Here is a 24293-nt window from a genome sequence, read left to right as displayed (position 1 = left end):
ATGGGATGAGCACTGGCTGTTATGCTATATGTTGGCAAATTGAACTCCAATAAAAAAAAAATTGTCCATGACAGTATCATAAACCAACTCAGCAGCCTGTGGCTCATGATTGTCCTATAGTGCAGGGGTTTACATATGGCTACATATCTGTCGAAATCCATGGCTATCAAAATGGTCAATTAATCTTTGACAAAAGAAGCAAGAATATGCAATGGGAAAAAGACAATCTCTTCAACAAATGGTGTTGGAAAAACTGGACTGCTTTATGCAAAAGAAGGAAACTGGACCACTTTCTGACACTATACAAAAAATTAAATCAAAATAGATTAAAGACCTAAATGTGAGACCTGAAACCATAACAATCTTGTAAGAGAGCACAGGCAGGAATTTTTCTAATATCAGCTGTAACAACATTTTTCTACATAGGGCTCCTGAGGCACGGGAAATAAAAGCCAAAATACACTATTGGAGCTACACCAAACTAAAAAACTTCAGCATAACAACAACAACAAAAAGCAATCAACAAAACTAAAAGACAACTTACAGAATGGGAGAAGCTATTTGCAAATGACATATCCAATAGAAGGTCAATATCCAAAATGTGTAAAGAATTTATACAGCTCAACACAAAAAACAAATAATCAAATTAAAAATGGGCAGAAGACATGAACAGAAATTTCTATGAAGAAGATGTACAGATGGCCAACAGCATGTGAAAAGATGCACAACATCACTCATCATCAGGGAAATGCAAATCAAAACCACAGTGAACTATCACCTAATGCCTGTCAGAATGGTTAACATCAAAAACACAAGAAACAAGTGTTGAGGAGGATGTGGAGAAATAGGAATCCTCGTGCACTGTTGGTGGGAATGTGAAATGATGCAGCCACTGTGGAAAACAGTATGGAGGTTCTTCAAAAATTTAAAAATAGAACTACCTTATGATTCGATAATTGCACTACTGAGTATTTACCCAAAGAATACAGAAACACTAATTTGAAAGGATATACGCACCTGTATGTTTACTGCAGCATTATTTACAATAATGAAATCATGAAAGTCGCCCAAGTGTCTATTGATAGATAAATGGATAAAGATGTGGTATGTATATACAATGGAATATTATTCAACCATAAAAAATAATAAATCTTGTCATTTACTACAACATGGATGGAGCCAGAAAATGCTAAGTGAAATAAGTCAGAGAGAAAGACACATACCATGTGATTTCACTCATATGTGAAACTTAAGAAACAAAACAAATGAACAAAGGGAAAAGAAAAGAGAAAGGAGACAAAGCAAGAAACAGGCTCTTAACTCTAGAGAACAAATTGATGGTTAGCAGAGGGAATGTGAATGGGGGGAATGGGTGAAATAGGTGATGGGAATTAAAGAATACACTTATGATGAGCACTGAATGATGTATAGAATTGTTGAACTAGGATACTGTATACCTGAAACTAAAATAATGTTTGTTAACTATACTGCAGTTAAGATAAAAAAACTTGGGACGCCTGGGTGGCTCGGTGGTTGAACTTCTGCCTTCGGTTCAGGTCGTGATCCTGGGGTCCCAGGATCGAGTCCCACATTGGGCTCCCCATAAGGAGCCTGATTCTCCCTCTGCCTATATCTCTGCCTCTCTCTGTGTGTCTCTCATGAATAAATAAATAAAAAAAATTTTAAAATAAAATAATAAAATATAATAAAAAACAAGAAAAAAATAACTACAAGACAAATCATAAAACAGACTATTCACTATAGAGAACAAACAGATGGTTACCAGAGGGGGAGTGGATGGGAGTATGGGTGAAGAGTATTCAAAGTACACTTATCTTGATGAGCACTGAGCAGTAAATGGAACTGTTGAATCAGTATATTGTACACCTGACACTAATAATACTCTATGTTCACTACACTGGAATTAAAATAAAATTAAAAATAATAACTATAGGTATAATAATTTCTTAATGGATGCACAATATAAAAATATGTAAATTATGACAACAATTGCATAAATTGTGGGAGGAGGAAAGTAAAAATGTAGACTTCTTTATGCAATTGAAGGTAAGTTGTCATCAACTTAAAATAGTCTGTTAGATCTATTATATGTTTCCTGTAAACCTCATGGTATCCACAAAGAAGAAACCTACAGTAGATACACATAAGTTAAAGACAAAGAAATTAAAGCATATGAGTTAAAAAAAAATCACAGAAGAAAGCAAGAGAGGAAGAAGAGGAATAACAAACCAAACAGAAAATAACTAACAAAATGGCAAGAGTAAGTCCTTACCTTTCAATAATCACTTTAAACATAAATGGATTAAATTCTCCAATCAAACAACAAAGAGTGGCTGAATAGATTAAAAAAAAAATCCAACAATATGCTGCTTACAAGAGATTCACTTTATTTTTTTTAAGATTTTTTATTTATTTGAGACACACACACAGAGAGAGAGAGAGAGAGAGAGAGAGAGAGAGAAACAGGCAGAAGGAGAAGCAGGCTCCATGCAGGGAGCCTGACGTGGGACTCAATCCCGAGTCTCCAGGATCATGCCCTGGGCGGAAAGCGCTAAACCACTAAGCCACCGGGGCTGCCCTCACTTTATCTTTAGAGACATACATAGGCTGAAAGTGAAAGAATGGAAAAAGATTTTCCTGCAAATGGCAACTAAAAGAAAACAAGAGTGGCTATATTTATATCAGATAAAATAGATTTGCGATGAAGATTGGTCACCAGGAGAAAGAAGGTCACTGTATACTATATTGTGATATTCATCAAGAAGATATGATAACTGTAAATATATATACACCCAATATTGGGAGTATGTAAATATGCAAATATTAGCAGAGCTGAGGGGAAAATAGACAGCAATATAATAATATTAGCAGGTTTCAATACCCCACTTTTAATATTGGATATATCATTGAGATAAAAAGTTAATAATTAAACAGTAGATTTAAAGAACACTATAGACCAAATGGACCTAACAGATAAAAAGAACATCCCAGCAAAAGTAGCAAAAGACACATTATGCTCAATGAATAAACATTCTTCATTTTCTCAATGAATAAACATTCTTCATTTTTAAAAGGATTTCATGTATTTATTCATGAGAGACATAGACAGAGAGAGGCACAGATATAGGAAGAGGGAGAAGCAGGCTCCCTGCAAGGAACTCAATGTGGGATTCGATCCCGGATCTTGGGATCACGCCCTGAGCTGAAGGCAGATGCTCAACTGCTAAGCCACCCAGGTGTCCCATGAACATTCTTTAGGATAGATCATATGTTGGGTTACAATATCATATCAAGTATCTTTTTCTGACCACAAAGGTTTGCAAGAATATGGAAAAATTCACAAATATGTGGATATTACATAATACACTCCTGAACAAGTGACAGGTCAAAGAAGAAAGCAAAGGGTAAATCAGAAAATATCTTGAGACAAACAAAAATGGAAATACAACACAACAAAAATTGAGATGAAGCAAAGCAGTTCTAAGGGGAAAATTTATAGTGATAAATACCTGAATCTGAGAGAAAAGAAAGATCTCAAATAAATAATCTAACTTTATACCTCAAGGAATTAGAAAAAGAAAAGCAATCTGACCTCAAGTTAGTAGAAGACAGAAATAATAAAGACTAGAGCAGAAACAAATGAAATACAGGGCAGCCTGGGTGGCTCAGCAGTTTAGCACTGCCTTCAGCCCAGGGAGCCTGCTTCTCCCTCTGCCTGTGTCTCTGCCTCTCTCTCTCTGTCTGTCTGTCTGTCTGTCTCTCTCTCTCTCTCTCTCTGTCTCTGTATCTCGTATGAGTAAATAAATAAAATCTTAAAGAAAGGAAATAAATGTAATACAGAGTACAGAGACAATAGAAAAAAATCAATGAAATGAAAAGTTGGGTTTTTTAAAAGGTAAACAATATTGATAACATTTACCTAGACTAACCAAGAAGAAAAGAGAAAAGTTAAATAAACACAGCTATAAATGAGAAAGAAATACATTGCAGAAATACAAAGGACCCCAAGAGGATACGATGAACAATAACATGACAACAAATTGGATAACCTAGAAAAAATGGATAAATTCCCAGAGACACACAACCTCCCATGACTGAGTTGTTAAGATATAGAAAATCTGAACAGACCAATAGCTAAGAAATTGGAGCAGTAGTAAAAAAAACTGCCAACAAAGACAAGCCTAGGACCAGATGGTTTCACTGAGGAATTCTACCAAATATTTAAAGAAGAAGTAATGCCAATCCTTCTCAAACTTTTCCAAAATATTGAAGAGGATGGAATATCCCCAAACTTTTATGAGGCCAGATTTATCTTGATACCAAAGCCAGATAAGATTATGACAAACATCCCTTGTAGTTGTTCCTTGTAGTATTCATCAGAAATATCCAATATTCTGACATACTCTGCCAGAAATATCCAATATATCTAATGAATATAGATACAAAAATTCTTGACAAAATACTAGCAAACCAAATTAAACAGCACATTAAAAGGATAATACAACATGGTCGAGTGAGATTTAACCCTGGGATGCAAGGATAGATCAATATATGCAAATCAATAAACATGATATTCCACATTAATAGGATGAAGGACAGGGATGCCTGGGTAGCTCAGTGGTTGAGCGTCCGCCTTCAGCTCAGGGTGTGATCCCAGGGTCCAGGATCGAGTCCCACATCGGGGTCCCTGTGAGGATCCTGCTTCTCCCTCTGTCTCTGCCTATCTCTGTGTGTCTCTCATGAGCAAATAAATAAAATCTTAAAAAAATAGGATGATGGACACAAATCATATGATCTTGTAAATAGATTCAGAAAAAGAGTGTGACAAAAAATTTATAATTTCATTGTAAAAGCTCTCAGTAAATTAGTTTTAGAAGCAGCATATCTCAACATAATAAAGGCCATATCTCACAAACCCACGGCTATGATCATACTCAATGAAAGCTGAAGGATTTCCTTCTAAATTCAAGAACAAGGTAAGGGTGTCCACTCTCACCACTCCTATTCAACATAGTACTCGCAGTTCTAGCTGGAGCAATTAAGCAAAGAAATAAGGAAATAAATAAGGAAAATAAGAAAGAAAAAAGGAAGTAAAATTTTCTCTTTGCAGATAACATGATTTTACATATAATAAAACCTAAAGACTCCACAAAAAACCTGTTACAACTATTCAACAAACTCAGGAAAGTTTCAGGATACAAAGCCAACATGTAAAAACCTGTTATGTTTTTATACAATAACAACAAATCATCTGGAAAAAAATACAAAGAAAATAATCCCATTTACAGTAGCATCAAAAATAATAAAATACTGAGAAATAAATTTAACCAAAGAGGTGAAAGATCTATACATTGAAAATTATAAGACATTAATAAAAGAAACTGAAGACACAAATGAAAAGACATCCCATGTTCACAGATCAGAATAATTAATATTATTAAAATGTCCATACTACTCAAAGCCATCTACAAATTCAATACAATCCCTATCAAAATTCCAAGGGCATTTTTCAGATATATAGAAGAAACCATCCTAAAATTCATATGGAACTTAAAAAGACCCTGAATACTAAAATTAACAAGTCAGGAAACAACAGATGCTGGTGAGGATGTGGAGAAAGGGGAATGCTATTACACTATTGGTGTGAATGTAAACTGGTACAGCTACTCTGGAAAACAGTATGGAGCTTCCTCAAAAAGTTAAAAATAGGGGTGCCTGGGTAGCTCAGTCACTTGAGCATCTGCCTTCAGCTCAGGTCATGATCCCTGGATCCTGAGATCAAGCCCCACATCGGGCTCCCTGCTCAGCAGGGAGCCTGTTTCTCACTCTACTGCTCCCCTTGCTTGTGCTCTCTCTTTCTCTCTCTCTCTGTCAAATAAATAAATAAAATCTTTTTTTAAAAAGTTAAAAATAGGGCAGCCCGGGTGGCGCAGCGGTTTGGTGCCACCTGCAGCCTGGGGTGTGATCCTGGAGACCCGGGATCGAGTCCCACGTAGGGCTCCCTGCATGAAGCCTGCTTCTCCCTCTGTCTGTGTCTCTGCCTCTCTCTCTCTCTCTGTGTCTATGAATAAATAAATAAAATCTTAAAAAAAAGGTTAAAAATAGAGCTACCCCACAATCCAGCAATTGTACTACTAGGTATTTATCCAAAGGATACAAACAGTGATTTGAAGGGGCACATGCACCCCAATGTTTATAGCAGCATTATCCACAATAGCCAAACTATAGAAAGAGCCCAGGTGTCCATCAACAGATGAATGGATAAAGATGTGATATAGTGGAATATCACTCAGCCATCAAAAAGAATGAAATCTTACCATTTGCAACAATGTAGATGGAACTAGAGGGTATTATGCTAACCAAAATAAGTCCGAGAAGGACAAATATCATATGATTTCACTCATATGTGGAATTTAAGGAACAAAACACATAAATATAGGGGAAAGGAGGGGGAAAAAGACAAAATCAGAGAGGGAGACAAACCACAAGGGACTCTGAACTGTTGGAAACAAACAGGGTTGCTGGAGGGGAGGTGAGTGAAGGGGTGGGGTAATTGGGTGATGGGCATTTAGGAAGGCACTTGGTGGAATGAGCACTGGGTATCATATGCAACTGATGAATCACTAAACTCAACCTCTGAAACAAAAAAAAAAAAAAAAAAAGCCACCCTGAATAGCCAAAGTAATCTTGTGAGAGAAGAGCCCAGCTGGAGACATTATACTTATAGTAAGAAAAACCAGTATGGTACTAGCATTAAAAAAAAGAAGACACATAGACTACTAGAACAAAACTGAGAGTCCAGAAATATATATATATATATATATATATATATACAGAAAACTAGCATTTGACAAGGAGGCCAAGAGTGATCATTGGGGAACAGATAATCTTTTTGATAAATGGTGTTGGGAAACTGGATATCCACGTGACAAAGAATGAAGTTGGACCTGTCTTATACCGGCCACAAATTTTAACTTGAAATGGATTTAAGACTTAAATATAAGACCTGAAATCATAAAACTCCTACAATAACACAGGGAAAAGCTCTTTGACACTGGCCCTGGCAATGATTCTTTGGAAATATTACAAGAAGCACAAACAACAATAGCAAAAATAAAGAAGTGGGACTACCTCAAGCAGAAAAGCTTCTGAATGGCTAGTGAAACAATCAGGAAATGAAGAGGCAACCTATGGAATGGGAGAAAATATCTGCAAACTATGTATCAGATAAGGGGAGGGTTAATTTTCAAAGTACATAAGGAATTCATACAACTCAACATCAAAAAGATTAATAATCCGATACAAAATGGGCAGAAGACCCAAACAGAAATTTTTTCCAAAGGCATACAAGTGGCCAATGAGTACATGAAAAGATGCTCAATATCAGTTATCATCAGGGAAATGAAAATAAAAACCACAATGAGATCTCATCTCACATCTGTTAAGATTATCAAAAAGACAAGAGATAACATGTGTTGGGAAGGATGTAGGAAAAAAAAACCCTTGTTTGCTGCTGGTGAGGATATAAACTGGTGCAGCTACTATGGAAAAGAGTATGAAGTTTCCTCAAAAAATTATAAATAGAACCACCATATGATCCAACAATTATACTTCTGGGTATATGTCTGAAGGAAATAGAATCACTATCTCAAAGGGATATCTATACCCCAATGTTCACTTCAGAATTATTCACAATAGCTAAGGCATGGAAACAACCCAAGTGTCCATCAATGGACAAATGGGTAAAGAAAATGTGGTTGATATATACAACAGAATATTATTCAGCCATAAAAATGAAGGGAATCTTGCCATTTGCAACAACTTAGCTGGACTTTGAAGCTATCACGCTAACCAAAAGTCAGAAAAAGATAGACTGTAAAATACTGTATGGTCTCACTTACATGTGGAATAAAAACAGCTGATCTCAGAAACAGAGTAGAATGGTGGTTGCCAGGAGCTGGGGAGTAGGGGCAAGGGAGTGATGTTGGTCAAGGGGTATGAACTTCCAGCTATAAGACAAATAATTCTGGGGATATAATATATAATTAACAATACTATATTTTATATACTTGACAGTTGCTGAGAGATTAGGTCTTAAATGTCATGACAAAAAATAGCAGTTATGTGAGGTGATAGATTTGTTAATGACCATTATTGTAGCAATCATTTCACAATCTCTCTCTCTCTCTCTCTATATATATATATATATATGTATATATATATATATATATATATCACATTGTGTACCTTAAACTTACACAATTTCAATTATAACTCAGTAAATCTGAGGCAGGGGGGAATAAAAAAAACAGCAAGCCCTATCTATCAGCTAGTTACTTTTATTACTTGAAGTCCACCAACTGGTTCAGTAGAATTTTCTCCTTCCATTGACTGAATCAGCCACTATATTTCTATTTAAAAATATATTTGAGGGGGGAAAAAGAAATTTGGACTCTGGAGAGTTAAGAATAAAACTATGAATTTAAAATAGTATTTAAAAAAACTTTGATGAGAGAAGGGAAATATGGAACTATCAGGAATGAAAGAGTAGTTTGGAACAATGATAAATATTTTTCTCTTTGACATATGAGAGAATATTAGTCAATGCTCCTTAGGAGGACTGAGAAGCTAGAGGATTCGTGGATTTTTTAGAACAATGAAGCTTTTAAGAAAATGTAGATTAGAGAGGTGCCTGTGTGGCTCAGTCGGTTAAGTGTCTGACTCTTTGTTTTGGCTCAGGTCATGATCTCAGGGTCAGTGCTCAGGGTGGAGCCTGCTTGGGATTCTCTCTCTCCTTTCCCTCTGAACCTCCCCATCACTCATGCACTCACTTCATATTCTCTCTCTCTCTCAAATAAATAAATAAATAAATAAATAAATAAAATCTTAAAAAGAAAATGTAGATTGGAGATTGATTCCATTCTCAAGATGAAGGTGGTGCTTATATTGGATCTGGGCTAGGAAAGAGAGTTACTGATAATATAAATGGCTTGAGATTGACATTTAGGTCTTTGGGAATTTTTAACCGTTAAATATCTACTGAACAGTTGTCAGATGTTATTGGCAGCTGGCCATTTAAAAAAATTATTCTCAAATATTTTTAACTTACGTATATAAAACTGACTAGTGACAGAGGCCATCATTCAGCAAGTGGGGTTACCAAAATGAGGCTTGCAGTGAACTCAATGATGAATCGTGTTTTATGTTAAAAGGTGATTTGGGGGCACCTGAGTGGCTCAGACAGTTAAATGTCTGACTCTTGGTTTTGGCTCAGGTCATGATCTCAGGGTCATGGGATCCAGCCTTGCAACCGGCTCTGAGCTCAGGAAGGAGTCAGCTTGGGATTCTCTCCCTTTCCTTTTCCCTCCCTCTCTGCTCCTCCCCTCACACAAGTGCTGGCTCTCTCTTTCTCTCAAAGGAAGAAATAAATAAAATATTAAAATCATTTTAAAAGATGACTTTCTGTGTTTACATGGGGCAAATTAGCATAAAAATATGTGATCATTAAAAATTAGCATTGAGGGATGCCTGGGTGGCTCAGTCAGTTAAGTTTCTGCCTTCAACTTAGGTCATGATCCCAGGGTCTTGGGACTGAGCCCTTCATTGGGCTTCCTGTTCATTGGGGAGCCTGCTTCTTCCTCTTTCCTTGCCTCTGCCTGCTGCTATCCCTTCCCATGCTCTCTCTCTCTCTGACAAATAAATAAAATCGTTTAAAAACTTAACATTGATATAATTTGAATAAATAATTTTTTAAAATTAAGCCACATTTCTTCCTTGTGTCTCAGATTCACCTTTATGTTTTCTTACATTCCCAAGAAGAAACAAATTTTTAGTAAAAAAAAAACTATAGAAATGGATATCATTGAATAAACATTAGTCATATAATCTTAATATATTGATTTTGTGATTATCAAATATCATAGTTTTAATAAATTTCACCTTTCATTTCGATCCTGCCATGTCAATATCTGACAATTGTATTCTAAAATAAAATAAAGCTGCTTGAGTTTTACACTGTGCAATTTTTGCAATATTGTTCTAGTGTACATGCTTTGTTACTTGGTACTTTTCTGGACTATTTGAATCCACAGGGTATCAAACATTGAAATGTGACACTAATTAAAATATTTTTAAAAAACAGCAGCTGAGGTAAAATTTTGACTGCCATTAATTTTAATTTCACTCATTTGAGTCTACATTCCCTCATCTATAAAATAGCACCTTCCTAAAGTAGATATCTAGCATGAAATGGGACCCCACCATATAGCAAAATGCCTGGCCCAAAGGAGATCTTCAGTTGACATTAATTTCCTTCCCTTGCATCCTTGAGGGAGTAGTGGGCAGTGTAGATGCTAGAAATCTTAAGAGGTTAAGAGTTAGTAGAATGGTATACAGGGAACACGGGATTTGAGATGAGAGGGCTAATTTCCTAGCACTTAGCAGTCTATGACTTTAGGCAAATTGTATACTAAAAACAACAGGTTTCTCCTTCTGGAACCCCAAAACACATTCTAGATTGTTCATCTGTGTGCAAATTATCAAATACCAACCAAACAAAAACAAAAGCAAAAATCTCCTACAGAGTTTCTAAATGATTTACAGAAGTGCTGCTTCACCGATGGACCTGAGGACAATAGTTCCTGGAACTATTGATAGTAACCCTGTAATTGAAGGAGAAAGGAAAATAAATTCTATGACCTAAGATTACGTACATACCAATTTGTTTCATATGCCTGAAATGGAACAGATGTTCACATTTTTCAAGGGTCAAGGGGTGGAGATTATAAAAGATTGCTCTAACTCATTTTGTCCAATACCTGTAATAACTCTTAAAGTAGAACCAGAAGGGCTCTCTTTTTCATCTTGAAAATATTGATTACTGTGTTCTTACAAGCTTGCTCCACTATGATTATAAGTAAGCTTGTACCTCATACCCCATAGTCAGGGGATAAAAACCAAAATCGAAACCATTTGCACTCTGAGAAAAACAAACAGAAAGTAGATTCACCTTGTCTAGCACTAGATCCTCTCCACAAAATGAAACCTTAAGTTTGTTCACATAAGTTAATTACTCATGAAAACTTAGGCACTACCTTACCCATATTTACTGATGTGATAATCATGTAGGAGAGCCAGTGTTCCCTGTGTTCTCTTATTAATGGACTACTTCTAGCTTTACAACTTTGTTCTTCTTTACATGCCTCTTATTTATTTTTTTTTATTTGCAGAGCCAGTTCCAAAATCTAGACATTCTTCCAAAAGTTTGAAGGAATAATTATTTTCTTCATGACTTTGGCTTTGAGCCTTTCTTTAACGGGAATAAATAAATGAGATAAGGAACTTTGAAATCACGGTGTCCTACAAGTAGTTAAGCATTCACTAGTGAGCACTCATTACTCAAAAGAAAAAGGACTATTTCAGATGTGTTTACAGTGCCATTTTTGTAAAGATAAAGGAGAAAATAAGTGGACCTTGAGATGATACGGGAAATCTTTAGAAGTCAGAAGTAAAACATGAACGATGTATGAGAGGGAGAAGGAGAGACAGGAAGAGAGGAAGGAAGAAAAGAAGGAAGGAAGGGGAAAGGTGGAGAGGGAGGGAGGGAGGAAGGGCTACGTTTATATAAGCTTTAAACAAAAGTAGAAGGGAAATCCCAGAGAGGCATGGAGAAGCAAAGGACTCAGATGTCATCATGATAACTCTATTTTCTTTGTACTTGTTCCAGTATAGACACTGGTATACTGTATTAGTATAAGTTCTGCTCTAGAGACAGCAGGTTGCCTTTGTCAGGATGGTCAGCTAGTATTTAATTAGAATAAGGCAACATTCCAGAGGCAGCCTCTACAAGCACTTCGACTATCTTTATTTCTGATCAAAAGTAGATATTTTGTTAATTAGCACAACTGATGTTAGAAATCAAATTTGATTGCCAAAACTAATGGCTTTTTACTAATTATAATGGGTCTTGGAAATGGACTCTCCATGGTAAAACTAGCGCTATACAAGACACTCAGATTATTTCATATTATGTAGAGACACATCACACCCCTACAAGTATCTAGTGGGGCCATTGGCCTGCCCCCTTAGAGAAACTTTTCCAGACATGATTGCAAAATGGCCCTGTGTCCAGATGAAGAATATTCTTAGATGTTATTACATAATGAGCCTAACCCTGCCACCGGTATACTGTCACATTTGCCTCAGGGGAAACTTTCTTGTCAGTTTTTTGGGAACACACACAGACACACACACGCACACACACATACACAACAGTGTTAGAACTTCTCTCAGTTTACAGAATGAGTTATGTGTTTGTTTGTTAATAAATGCATATGCAACAGAATTTGTCCAAATTTTCTTTCAGTATGTCATGAAACCAAGGTGGTGGGAGAGTAGTTAACCTTTGCCTACCCCTAACCATTATAGTTACCTCATGTACCAAGAAGATCTTAGAATTATGCATTACTGCATTGTCTTGGGTCAGTTCTCAACAGTTTTGTTTTTCCAAAGACCAGCATCTCATTCTAACTGGAACTCTGCCGGGTCATTTCCACAGAGGTGGCAAGGATACAATTATAATTTGGGTCACCCTGCAATGGCAGTTGTTTTCTAAGCTAAAAAGCCTGGACTGGCTCTGGCAGGCACCATACAGGCATGCCTCTTTTTTTGTGTTAAGAATCACAGTAAATGTGTACTTAAAAAGAAAAATCTGGCTGAGTGTGGAGGATAAAATGGAAGGGTAGACAATGAAGACCAAGAACGTAGTGTAGGAAGCTTGGACAAGTAACTGCAATTAAGAGTGAGAAAATAGCCTATTTTCAAGAAGTGCAATTAGGTGATAATAAAACAAGATAACTGGGAGAAGGACATTTAGATTTAGAGGCTATTTGTGTGTTAATGCAATTGAAGATAGGGTTGTAAGAGTGGATATTGTAGAATGAGAAGAGCAAGGACCTGGATCCAGAGGAAACAATGAAAGTTAAAGTTTTGTAGAGGGGGACAAGGATTGAGGAAAACAGAATCTTTCTGACACAGAACTGATAGAGTCAGGGAATGCCTATCATATGACCCAAAAGGAATTGCATGGATGTATCCCTGACACCAAATACTCCATCTCCCAGTCTGATAGAATGGCTGATATCATTGGAATTTGGAGTTATTTGGATCTGGGCTTAAACTCTGTTTTTCTAATTGTGTGGTTCTCTGTATCAACCAAGTAGCCAACACAGCACTTGCTATTTAATAAATATTCAACAAATAGTCGATGAATCTATTATTATCATATCACCAGAGTAAGACATTGCTTCAAAATATTAACTAAACTTTCCCTATTCTTCTTCATACTCTTTGCCTTTCCTTATATCCAAGAGTATTTCATGTACTCCCCTTTTAGGGGAGCTAATGTGGTGGCCAAGAATTAAGAAGGCATCACTAAACTTTTGACTTCTGAATTACATTTTTATTTTTATTTTTTAAAAATACTTTATTTATTTATTTATGAGAGACAGAGAGAGAGAGAGAGAGAGAGAGAGGCAGAGACACAGGCAGAGGGAGAAGCAGGCCCCATGCTGGGAGCCCGACGCGGGACTCAATCCCGGGTGTCCAGGATCAGGCCCTGGGCTGAAGGCGGTGCTAAACTGCTGAGCCACCCGGGCTGCCCTGAATTACATTTTTTAAAGCTAAGTCAAGAGTATGAAAAGCCTGGGATCTCTTTTTAACAGTTATCTTTTCTTTGGAAGAATAAAGGACTGTGGGAGAGCTATGAAGAATGGGAATTGATGATGTCAGAGAAAGTCTGCACCAATGGAAAAATAGATAATTACTCAACCATACTAGCATGTGTAGAAAGATCTAAGGGGATGTGACTGAGGTTCAAAGGCATATAAATGATCCAGAATCTTCTACCATTCAGAACATGACAAATAAAACTGCACTGGAAATTGATAGTTTGGGGAAAATCACTGATCTCATTCAGAACACAAACTAAATGTATTCAAAACAGGGCTAATAGATCAGGTGAGATGTTCAGATAATCTGCTTTTTCAAACATCTTCTACCGTGCCAACTGTACAAACAACATCAGATCTTTAGATTGTAATGAATGTATTAAATTTTTAAAAGGCACAAAACAGTAGGGACTCAGGCTTCAATAAAATAAAAACTTTTGATGTAGACCTGTTTTCAAATCCCATCTTAGCCACTTATAGTAATGCCTGCTTTACCCTCATCAGTACGTTATCTAATCTCTGGGAGCCTCAGTAGCCTACCAGTAAAATGGAGAGTGTAATATTGACCTCAGAAATTTCTGAGCCTTAGCAAGAATGATTTAAGAATGCTGAGCACTTTGCTTGGTACTCATTCAACAATAGCCCTTACATTGACAATTTTCTCATATCTCTCTGAAGTAGTAGCCAAAACATTTAATAATTGGCACATGCAGGCAAAAAAGTTAGAAACAAGTGCAAATAAAGACTGAAAAATTTACAAAACCGCACTCTTGCTGCAGTACGGTCTTCACCCTCATGAGAAAGGCAGAGGGTTGCACAGCCTGGATAAAGTGCTCCTCCTCACGAGCCTGACAACCTATAATTCTATCCGTGTATTTATTCCAGAGGGTCCTGGAAAAGTGGGGGCATGGCTGGTCCCTTCATTTTCCTTCACTCCACACTAAGTGTGCCACTTAGTGCAACAGTGACAGTCGTGGAAAAAAATGTATGAATATGATCTGCACTTTGTACATCAGTTTGCATATGCTTCCTCTATTGCAAATTTACCTTATGTATGGATCACTCTCAAACGATCAAATTGAAAAAAAACTTAAGTCCTGTAATGGGTGGTTTCTGGACTTCAAATTCCTCTTAGAGTGCACACATATTCACAACTGATCGGAGGGGGCAAATCATTATTATGAGTTCCATGAAAACAACATTTACTCATCCAACTCTAGTAAAAATAGTAGATGTATTACTATGAAAACAATGTGCTTGTGCCCTGTATTATCTGTTGGTGCACACTTGGAATAAAAATTAGTCTTTCCAAATATAGCTACATACACAATTGAAAAGACTGCTAGGAATTCTAAAATATTCAGCACAGTTTATTGTAACTGGTCAGTCTAAGTAAGGAACAGATTGACATTGACTTCAACCCTCTGGGTTCGGGAACACGATTAAAAGAGGCACTCTTACCTATAGAAAAGTAAAGGTGTCCTTTCAGGGCTGATTACAATGTGAGAAAAAAATGAACACTCTGATAGTGCTGCAATCAGCCTTTGTAATTCGCAAGTGCTACTTGGCATCAGATTCTAAAAAGGGTAGGTGTTGCTTTACAATTGTCAGAGGAAATTACCTATTGGCACCACAGCATCACACGGAAAGTTCCATGTAAGAGATAAATTTACAAACTGAAATATGGAAAGCTGGTAAGAGCTGCTGCCAATGGTTACGCAGCTAACTTTTCTTGCCCCTCAATAAAACAAACGCAAGAAACAGGGAAGAATTTTCCGGGGGGGGAAAAAACCTTAAAAGAGGGAACTCATCTTACCTCCATCCAGCTCCTCGGCCCCAAAGTGATTCCTGTAGAAGAGCATGATTTCAATCTTGTAACACTTGTAGATGGTCACCAAACAAACAAGCAGCAAAAGGATAGCACCAAGCCCTCCAGCAAGTTCAACTGTGTACATTAGCTCTAGGGGAAAAAAATCACAAAAGAAAATGAATACCATATTCACATCCCAAATCACAAATTCAACTTGATTTCACAGTTCGGATGAGACCAGATGTAGGTAATGGATTAGCACAACCCCTTCCCTTTCTGCATGAGAATTTGACCTTTCTAGCTCTGTTTCCTTGGAAACCAGATAAGGTGGCCTGTGGTAACTGTGTTGCTAAGCGATGTTACTTATGGTAAAAAAGGTAGATGGCATTTGGACCGAAGAATTATAAATACCTGTTTGGAAAGTAGATTCTGGGCTTGCCCGAGTAAAGTAACTCATATCAACATATCCCTTGTGGGAACCCTGCAAACTATGCTTGTGGGGTTAATAACAGAAACATCGGCTCCTGAGGCTATGAAGTGTTTAAACCAGACAGCTTCTGAACTCTCCAATCTGAATTTTGATCCTTCCCTCTTGAGCTGTCACCTAGGGGTTGGGGCTGGGGGCTGGCGGGAGTGGCGGTAAGGGTTCCAACAACAACGCAGCCCCTGAAGGGCAGTGTGGACTCTTACATAGAGTGTTGGGTGGACCACCTGAGGAATACTATCTGCTGCCTGCTGCCAGGAGCAATGACTTCCTATCTCTACCTTTAGGAATAGTGACTAGTGACACCAAGGGGGCCTACCACAGTACTGGAGGCTCAATACTTGGGCTTAAAATGTGGGCCCCCTAGTGGATGTCACACCATACTATGGTGGTAGTATTTTCCTTTGACTAAGCTACTTAGATAGTTTTCTTTTCCTGTGTTTCTCCTTTTACTGGGCCAGTTGTTACATTTTATCCCAAAGAGGGATTTTTCTTGCCATTCACTACAGACATGTTCTCTTTTTCCTATTGAATATCTATATTATTATCAGGCATTTCTGGGGATAAACCATTAACTTCTGTTTTCTTCTTTAGAGCTTATAGACCTTGTAACAAAATCAAGGGTAACTGGTTTTTAAACATTAAGCCAGAATGCACAGATTTTTGAAAAAAAAATTTAGAGAGAGTGAGAACACAAGCAAGAGGGGTGAGGGAGCGGGAAAGAGAGAATCTCAAGTAGATGCCATGCTCAGGGAGGGGGCTCTATCTCATGACCCTGAGATCACAATCTGAGCCAAAACCAAGAGTCCTTCACTCAACCAACTGTACCATCCAGGTGCTGCAGAATGCACAGATTTTGAGGTTAACTTTAAGTTCTGTGTATGCCTGCTGTCTCAACCAACATAGCCCAAATGTTATTGATACGTAGCCATTGTTCACTGCAGTTGATGACTACCTTGAAAAGTGTTAGTTTTCTTAATTACCATTAAATATAAAAACTCTTGGGGTACCCGGGTGGCTCAGTCTGTTAAGCATCTGCCTTCAGCTCAGGTCATGATCTTGGGGCCTAGGATGGGGTCTTAGGATTGAGCCTCACATGGGGTTCTCTGCTCAGCAGGGAGCCTGCTTCTCCCTCTCCCTCTGCTCCTCTTCAAGCTTGTGCTGTCTCTCTCACAAACAAATAAATGAATAAAATCTTAAAAAAAAGAAAACTCCCTGAAATTATGGCTTTAAAATAGTGGTATTTTTGATGTTTTAATTTACAATTCAATGGGTTATCTAATTTCATAGCATAGTGTATACTTATACTGAAACTTTAAAATAATCTATGGTTTTGCAGTAACAACTACTCTTGTGTTACAGGATCACTCCTAGGGTGCCTGGGTGGCTCATTTGGTTAGGCATCTGCCTTTGGGTCAGGTCATGATCTCAGGGTCCTGGGATCGAGCCCCACATCAGGCTCCTTCCTCCACGGGGTGTCTGCTTCTCCCTTTCCCTATGCCCTTCCCCCTGCTTGTGCTTTCTCTCCCTCACCCTCTCTCTGTCAAATAAATAAATAAACAATCTTTAAAAAAAAAAGATCACTCCTGAGATCTCCAAAATGGGGTGAAATCATCACGGGTACGATACAGCATCAGTAATAAATAATTTGAAAAGCTCAGACATCATTTCCTCACAAGAACATTCTGTGTTTCTGCATGTGTGTGTTCGCATGTGATGTCACTTTTCGTGTGATAATTACAGAACAAAACTCAGCCATATTTTTTATTATCTAGTCCTGCATTTTTAAACAAGTAGTTTTATCAAAACATGTAATTACTGTTTAACCAAGTATATTTTTATGCTTTTATTAAAATTAAATGGGAAATAGAAGAAAATCTTATTAAAAGTGCTTGAATTTTATGGATTTAAGAAAGGAAAATAAAATGAATTATTAAATCTTTTAGAGTTTAAGTGAATCGATATGGAAAGTGAAATACTGAAAAGCACCTCCTGGAAATGTTTACATTTTGTATTTATAAATACCAGACAGCTTTATCGGTTGAATCTTGTGAGGCCTACACAAGACAGTACTACAAACATTCTAAGAGTGAAATACAAAAAGCTCTTCAGTATAATGTTTTCCTTTTCCTATGTGAACAGAAAGGATAAGTGGATAGAGAATTCTGTAGGGTGCACTGGGCCTGGTTCTGTCAGTATATGAGTTAACCCTACCACGCAAAGAAACCTGCACAAAACTAACTTATGCCTATAGGCTAATTTATACACCAAAATCATCTGATTAAAATTATATGGTATGATGGGAGAGAAAAACATTTGGACAGTGGTTTCTTTTCAGATTCACTCTATTTTCTAATTTAATGCATTAGCACTTGCAATTTATCACCCTAAACTTTCTTGCATGAGAAAAGAATTGGAAAAAATGAACAATGCTTAATTTGTACTCTCAAGGGATGCCTGGGTGGCTCAGTGCTTGAGCGTCTGTCTCCTTTTGGCTCAGTGCCAAAGGACCCTGGGATCCTGGGATCAAGTCCTGCATCGGGCTCCCTGCAGGAACCATGTTTCTCTCTCTGCCTATGTCTCTTCCTCTCTCTCTGTGTCTCTCATGAATAAATAAATAAAATCTTTAAAAAAATTTGTGCTCTCAAACTGTGCTAGTAGAAGAGCCCAATGGTACCACTACATTAGACAGTTTGGGGTAGTTTCTTGTAAAGTTAACTGCGAATCAACCCTATGACTAGCAATCCCATTCTTAAGTATTTACACAAGGAAATATAAGCAGATGTCCACAAGAAGACTTGTTCAAGAATGTTCAGAGTAGTCTTGTTCACAGTAGCCACAACTGAAAACAATCCAACTGTTCATTAACAGGAGATACTGAACAAACTGCAGTATGTCCATATGATAGAATATACTTAGAGTAAAAAGAATTAACTACTGATACAGGCAACATGCATGAATCTCACAAAATTACGTTAGGTAAAGGAAGCCAGACACAAAGTAATATCTTCTGTATAATTCTGTCTAAATGGAGTATAAGAAGAGGCCAAAATAAATCATAGTGACAAAAATCATAAAATGGATGCTTTGTGGATGAGTGATGGGAAAATTTACTGGAAAGGGGCAAGAGGAAACTTCCTGGAAATATTCTGTATCTTTCTTCAGGTATGGGTATACCTGAAGTCTATACATTGTCAGAACTCAATGAACTAAACACTTACCATCTATGCATTTTACCTTATGTTAATCACACTTCAATTCTTTAAAACTTTGATTTAAAAAAATAGCCCTTTTAAATTCTAACTCAAAACTTATGTGGATAGATTAAAGCTGGAGTCAGGACAGCTGGTCTACTGTAGATAACTGCTCAGGCTGGGAATGGTTCTATGTTTGCTCCAAGTAGTACACCCTTGGATTCTAGAGACACAGTACCAGGCCTGGACAAGTAGCATCTGTCACGTGCCCATATCTAGTGGAATAGCTTTTGAAACAATCCAAAACTGTGCATGAAACATAATCCTATTAATGCAATAAGCAGAATTCTCATTTTCTTCAGATGGTATTTATAATACTGTTCTCTACACACTTAAAAAAAACTTTTAAGCACTGAATATGTAAAAGTTAGAGAAAAATTATATGAAAATTAGTCTTTCTTATTTTTAGAGAACATATTGCCCAAATGTGAATTATCTCCATTGCTATAAGTCATGAGCCACTCAAATAATTATATACACTACCTCAAATACACTATCTAGTAGGCCAATCAATAGTACTGTCTGAAATGTAATGAGAAAAATACAGCAGAGTTGACATGGCTTAGCAATTAGAGAAATGGTCTAGTGTCACATGAATAGATCTCTTAAGGTACAAACATGGAAAGTTATACATACCTAGAGTATGGGCAAAAAGCAAGAGTAAGTCTTCTGAGCCATTGGATAGTTATTTACTAATAAGACGAAGATCAAAACTGGATTCAAAGAAAGGGCATTTTCAAGCAGCTAATTTATTCCAAGATCCCGAGAGTACCACAGACTTCCCCCAGATACTTCTGTAGTATACATGCAGGAGCCTGTTGTTCTTACAGTGTTCTTGAAAGTCAGAAAAGAAACGTGTCTTTCCCCACAGTCTACACCCCAGTGCCTGCTTCTCAGTTACTCCCATATTTCTATGCAAGAGGGATGTACATGCCTTCGTATTATAAATGAGGGAGGTTAAAACCTTTCTCATTTATGTTTCTCACATGGATTCATATACCATGGGCAAACTCTCCCAAAGGAAATGGGGTACGAGATTCAGTTTCTACATTCTTTTTGCCCCAAGCTGGACACATTCATTAATGTGAGTGCTGCCCATTATGCTTATACACTGGGTCAGGACAAAATTACTAGGGGTTAAATTCTGTTACATTTAAAAGAAATGATTCAGGACTCACTGCTGTATTGCATCTTTACATTACGATGTGAAAGGTGTTGCCCCAGCAAATGTCATTTTCCCTTTGAAATGAGATCTGCTTTTCAGCCCAAGTTGAAGTTGCCTGGAGTGGCAGCATTTAAAAAATAAAAAGATTCCATTTCAGCACAATTCAATGTCAGAAGATGGAAAGAGAAAGTGCAGACCTTTTAAAAATCTGGTTAGCCTTTGTGTTATTGGGTTAAAATGATAGACTCTACCCCCTTTAAGGGACCGAGACTGAATATTGAAAATTGTAAAGCAAAATCGCTCCGCAAAACCTAAGGGAAACTGGCATTTGGTTAAACACAACAAATGAACAAGTGCCAAAGAGTTACATTTAAGGGCACCAGCAGTCATTTAGTTACTGGCAATTAACAATGGTCTTTGGAAAGCTCCAGTTTGGGCTAAGAGAAAACACATTGATTATTGCTGCGGTAGTAGCCTGCTTTCTGAATAAATTGCTTCAATTTAAAACTAGATTTGCTACAAGCATTTTGAGCAATGACTACAATTTTTTCTTATCAAGACAGTTGGACCGAGCAACCCTTTAAAAGAAACAGCTAATTAAAATAAAGCACGTGCCATCTCCTAGTATATTGGATTACGTTGCAAATAATAAATGCATTCGGTTTACACTAATCTTGCTGCAATTACCTAGTGTAGTTTGGGGTCCTATTTTTCCTACTGGGCTGTACCTGGTCTCATTGTTGGCAAACTTTCTCTGCTAGATGTCTTTGAAGGGGTAAAGATATTAACAAAGTAAATTGAAGTTTATATGTATTTTTGAACTCTTAGAGTTTTCATTTTGTTTCTCTATATGTATTTATATACATAATCTTGTTTTGAGTAGAACTGAAGATTTGAGGTGGCTTTTTCTCATATGATTCAGCCGAAAATTGCCTCATTCATTACATAAAGTCCTTTGAAATGCTCTGCCCTGATTTATATGCAGTAAAGTGCAACTTTGTGGGGGAAATGCATGATAGACAATCTAATGATCCCAGTTTATTCATTAGCCTCACCAAGTATATTTCCTCTTCTCTCACTGTGTTATAAAGAGCTAAACTTTATAAGGATTTATCCATCCACATAAATTCATATGCATATTTATTTCTCTGGAGCAGTATAACTTATTTGTTCCTGGCAGGAGGATAATTATGCTCAGCCTACAAAGATATTCAACTCAATTCTACAATACATCAACGCAATTTAGAAGCAGTTATATATTTTTTTTTTGTAACACATTAAGAAGCTGAATTGCTATTCACATAATAGCAAGAAAATGTTTTGGGAAGGTATAAACTAGTATGTAAAGAAAGCAGCTTTGCTTTTGCAAAAGTACCTTTTGGAACAAGGCAGGATATACAAAATAATAATAATAATAATAATAATAATAATAATAATAATAAAAAGGAAAATGAAAATGGTCTCTGAATGTAGCAGCTTGATTTGTGCATCCAAACATCTGGGCAAAAGATTACCTTCAAAGTGGCATATTTTGTCATTTTGGAAAGAGGCTTTCAGCAAAAGTATTGAATTAACTTTTACTTACTACGGATCAAGGATGCAAATATGGTAATTGGCTAGGACTCATCATTAAGGCATAGTTAGCTTCAGCTCCCAGAAGCCTTAGGAACTGAAGAGTTACATGTTAACAAACTGTTACAAAATCAAAAATAAAATGAAAGACTAGAGGAAAAAAATACATCATTCTACTACAGTTAGCTAGAGCCTACCCTTATAATGTGCTTTTCGTCTTCCCAACCAGATAAGGGTATTACATTTGGTTTTGCTTTTTCCTATGAAGTAAAAGGAAGATTCATAAGTAGTATCAATTAAAGACAAGGTAAGAAGAATAATGACAGTAATTCAAAAAAAACATTGGCTCCATGAATTCATATTACTGAACAAATAAATGAAAAGGAAAGCAAGATGCCATTTGGTAAAAATAGAAGAAATGATAGAATTAGAAATCACCAGGTTTCAGTCATCCTAATAATGATTGATTCAGGGAAGGATTATCAACAGATGCTAAAATTAGTGGGTGAAAGATCGATGAGGCAGGATACTCACACTGTTTTAAAGTACATCCCCACGGATTATTTATTAACTATTAAAGGAAAAAATCGACACCATCTCAAGGAAGTAACCAAAATTAACACCACCAGTAATGGGACAAATCGACATCATGCATCTCTCGATGTGATGCATTAACAAGGTACAATATCATTTATGTAGTGTTCCAGCCAGAAAAAGTAAATATCCAAAAAAGGAGGACGTATCAGGCAAACTCAAACTAAGGGATAAGGTATAAAAAATAAAATCTGGTTCCTACTCTTCAGAACCATCCAAGACATCGTAGAGGTCAAGAGCAAGTCCTTTGGCATGAAGATTATTTTGAGTTAAAAGCAATCCACACCCAGCAGATGCAGGAAAAGCTCTTTGCCTCCCTGCAACTGTCTAAATTTACATTGGAAAGGAAAGCCTGTCCAGGAAGGGAACTACTGACAGAGATTCCTCCTCACCTAAGAAACTTATTTGCATAACAGGGCAACCTTTGTTTTCTAAATCCCTTTGTTTTCCATCTTTATTTCCCAAGCTTCTTCCCTTAGCAGCTCAGGAGGTCCTATAAGCCGCCTGTTGCCTAAGCGTCTTTGAAATTTCGTATCTGCTTGGATTCCTCTTACTATATTTGATCTTCTCCCCTTAATCTGTCTCATGCTTAGTCCAGTTACAAAGACATCGTTGGGCAGAGGAAATTTCTTCCCAACACCATGAAAGACAAAGAAAGGCTGAAGAACCATCCCAGGTTAAAGGACACTAAGAAGATTTGACAACTAAATGCAATGTGTAATCCCAGATGGGAAATACAGTAAAAGTGTATTCTTGGGACGATCCTTTAAAAGTCAATATAGACACTATATTAGGTAATAGCATTCTACCATTTTCAATTTTCCTGAATTTGATAAATATACTCTGGTTAGGTACGAAAACTTCCTTGTTTTCAGAAGATTCACCCTAAGGATTTAGCCATGATATCTGCAATTTACTCTCACACAACATCAGTAATATGTTGTGTGTTTTTATACTTGCTGTAGCTCTACCTTTTTATCTACCTATCCACATTAAGAGAGAGGTAAGGCAAAAAAAAAAAGAACAAAACAAAAAAAAAAAAAGAGAGAGGTAAGGCAAGTGTGGCAAAATGTTAATAACTGGTGAATCTAGTTGAAGAGAATATATGGAAATCTTTTGTACTATTCTGGCATTTTTTTTTCCTGTAATGTCTCCAGGGTTTGTTTGTTGGTTGGTTTTTCAAAATAAAAAGTTAAAAAATACAAGACAAGTGGTAAGATCATATTATTGTAAGTGCTATTCTAATTAGAGTGAGTTTTGTGTTGATTAGTTTTGACTTAAAATTGTATTATTTACAGTCACTCTAATGTAATCTGTACAAAACCTGCAGTATCATCTTCCAAAAACATGCCGTTGCCTTGGAATTTTCTTCAGTAGTTGTTAGCCGATCTATAGTTCTCATGGAAGCAAGTCCAAAACCCTTATGTTGGCATTCACGGTCCTTCACTCCTTTAATTGAAGCAGCTAATTAACCTCCAGCCGGAATCATCCCTCCAATGTGAATTGAACTTGACATGTGTTTTCCCAATTCTGGACCAAAGTTGAACTTCCCCTTTTCATTTATCAAAAGCCTACCAATACTGCAAGGCAAGGGCTAAGACCTATGCTTTCAAAGAAGCTTTTCCGAAAGTGATTCATTTCCTTAGAAAATGTATTTTCTGTAGCT

At 36.9% G+C, this 24293-nt stretch overlaps 1 protein-coding gene across 2 annotated transcripts in view; it reads right to left on the bottom strand.

Moving 5' to 3' along the window:
• Positions 1–24293, bottom strand: part of IL1RAPL1 (interleukin 1 receptor accessory protein like 1) — a 1374783-nt gene that overhangs the window by 23003 nt on the left and 1327487 nt on the right. For both annotated transcript variants that reach the window (XM_035712241.2, XM_025439149.3), the window contains one exon: positions 15565–15708. In XM_035712241.2, the coding sequence (XP_035568134.1) occupies positions 15565–15708 (144 nt within the window). The remainder of the gene's footprint in view (positions 1–15564; positions 15709–24293) is intronic.

Source organism: Canis lupus, chromosome X (genome assembly GCF_003254725.2).
Source record: "Canis lupus dingo isolate Sandy chromosome X, ASM325472v2, whole genome shotgun sequence".
Taxonomy (NCBI): Eukaryota; Metazoa; Chordata; class Mammalia; order Carnivora; family Canidae; genus Canis; species Canis lupus.
This window is presented reverse-complemented; position numbering and strand designations above follow the sequence as displayed.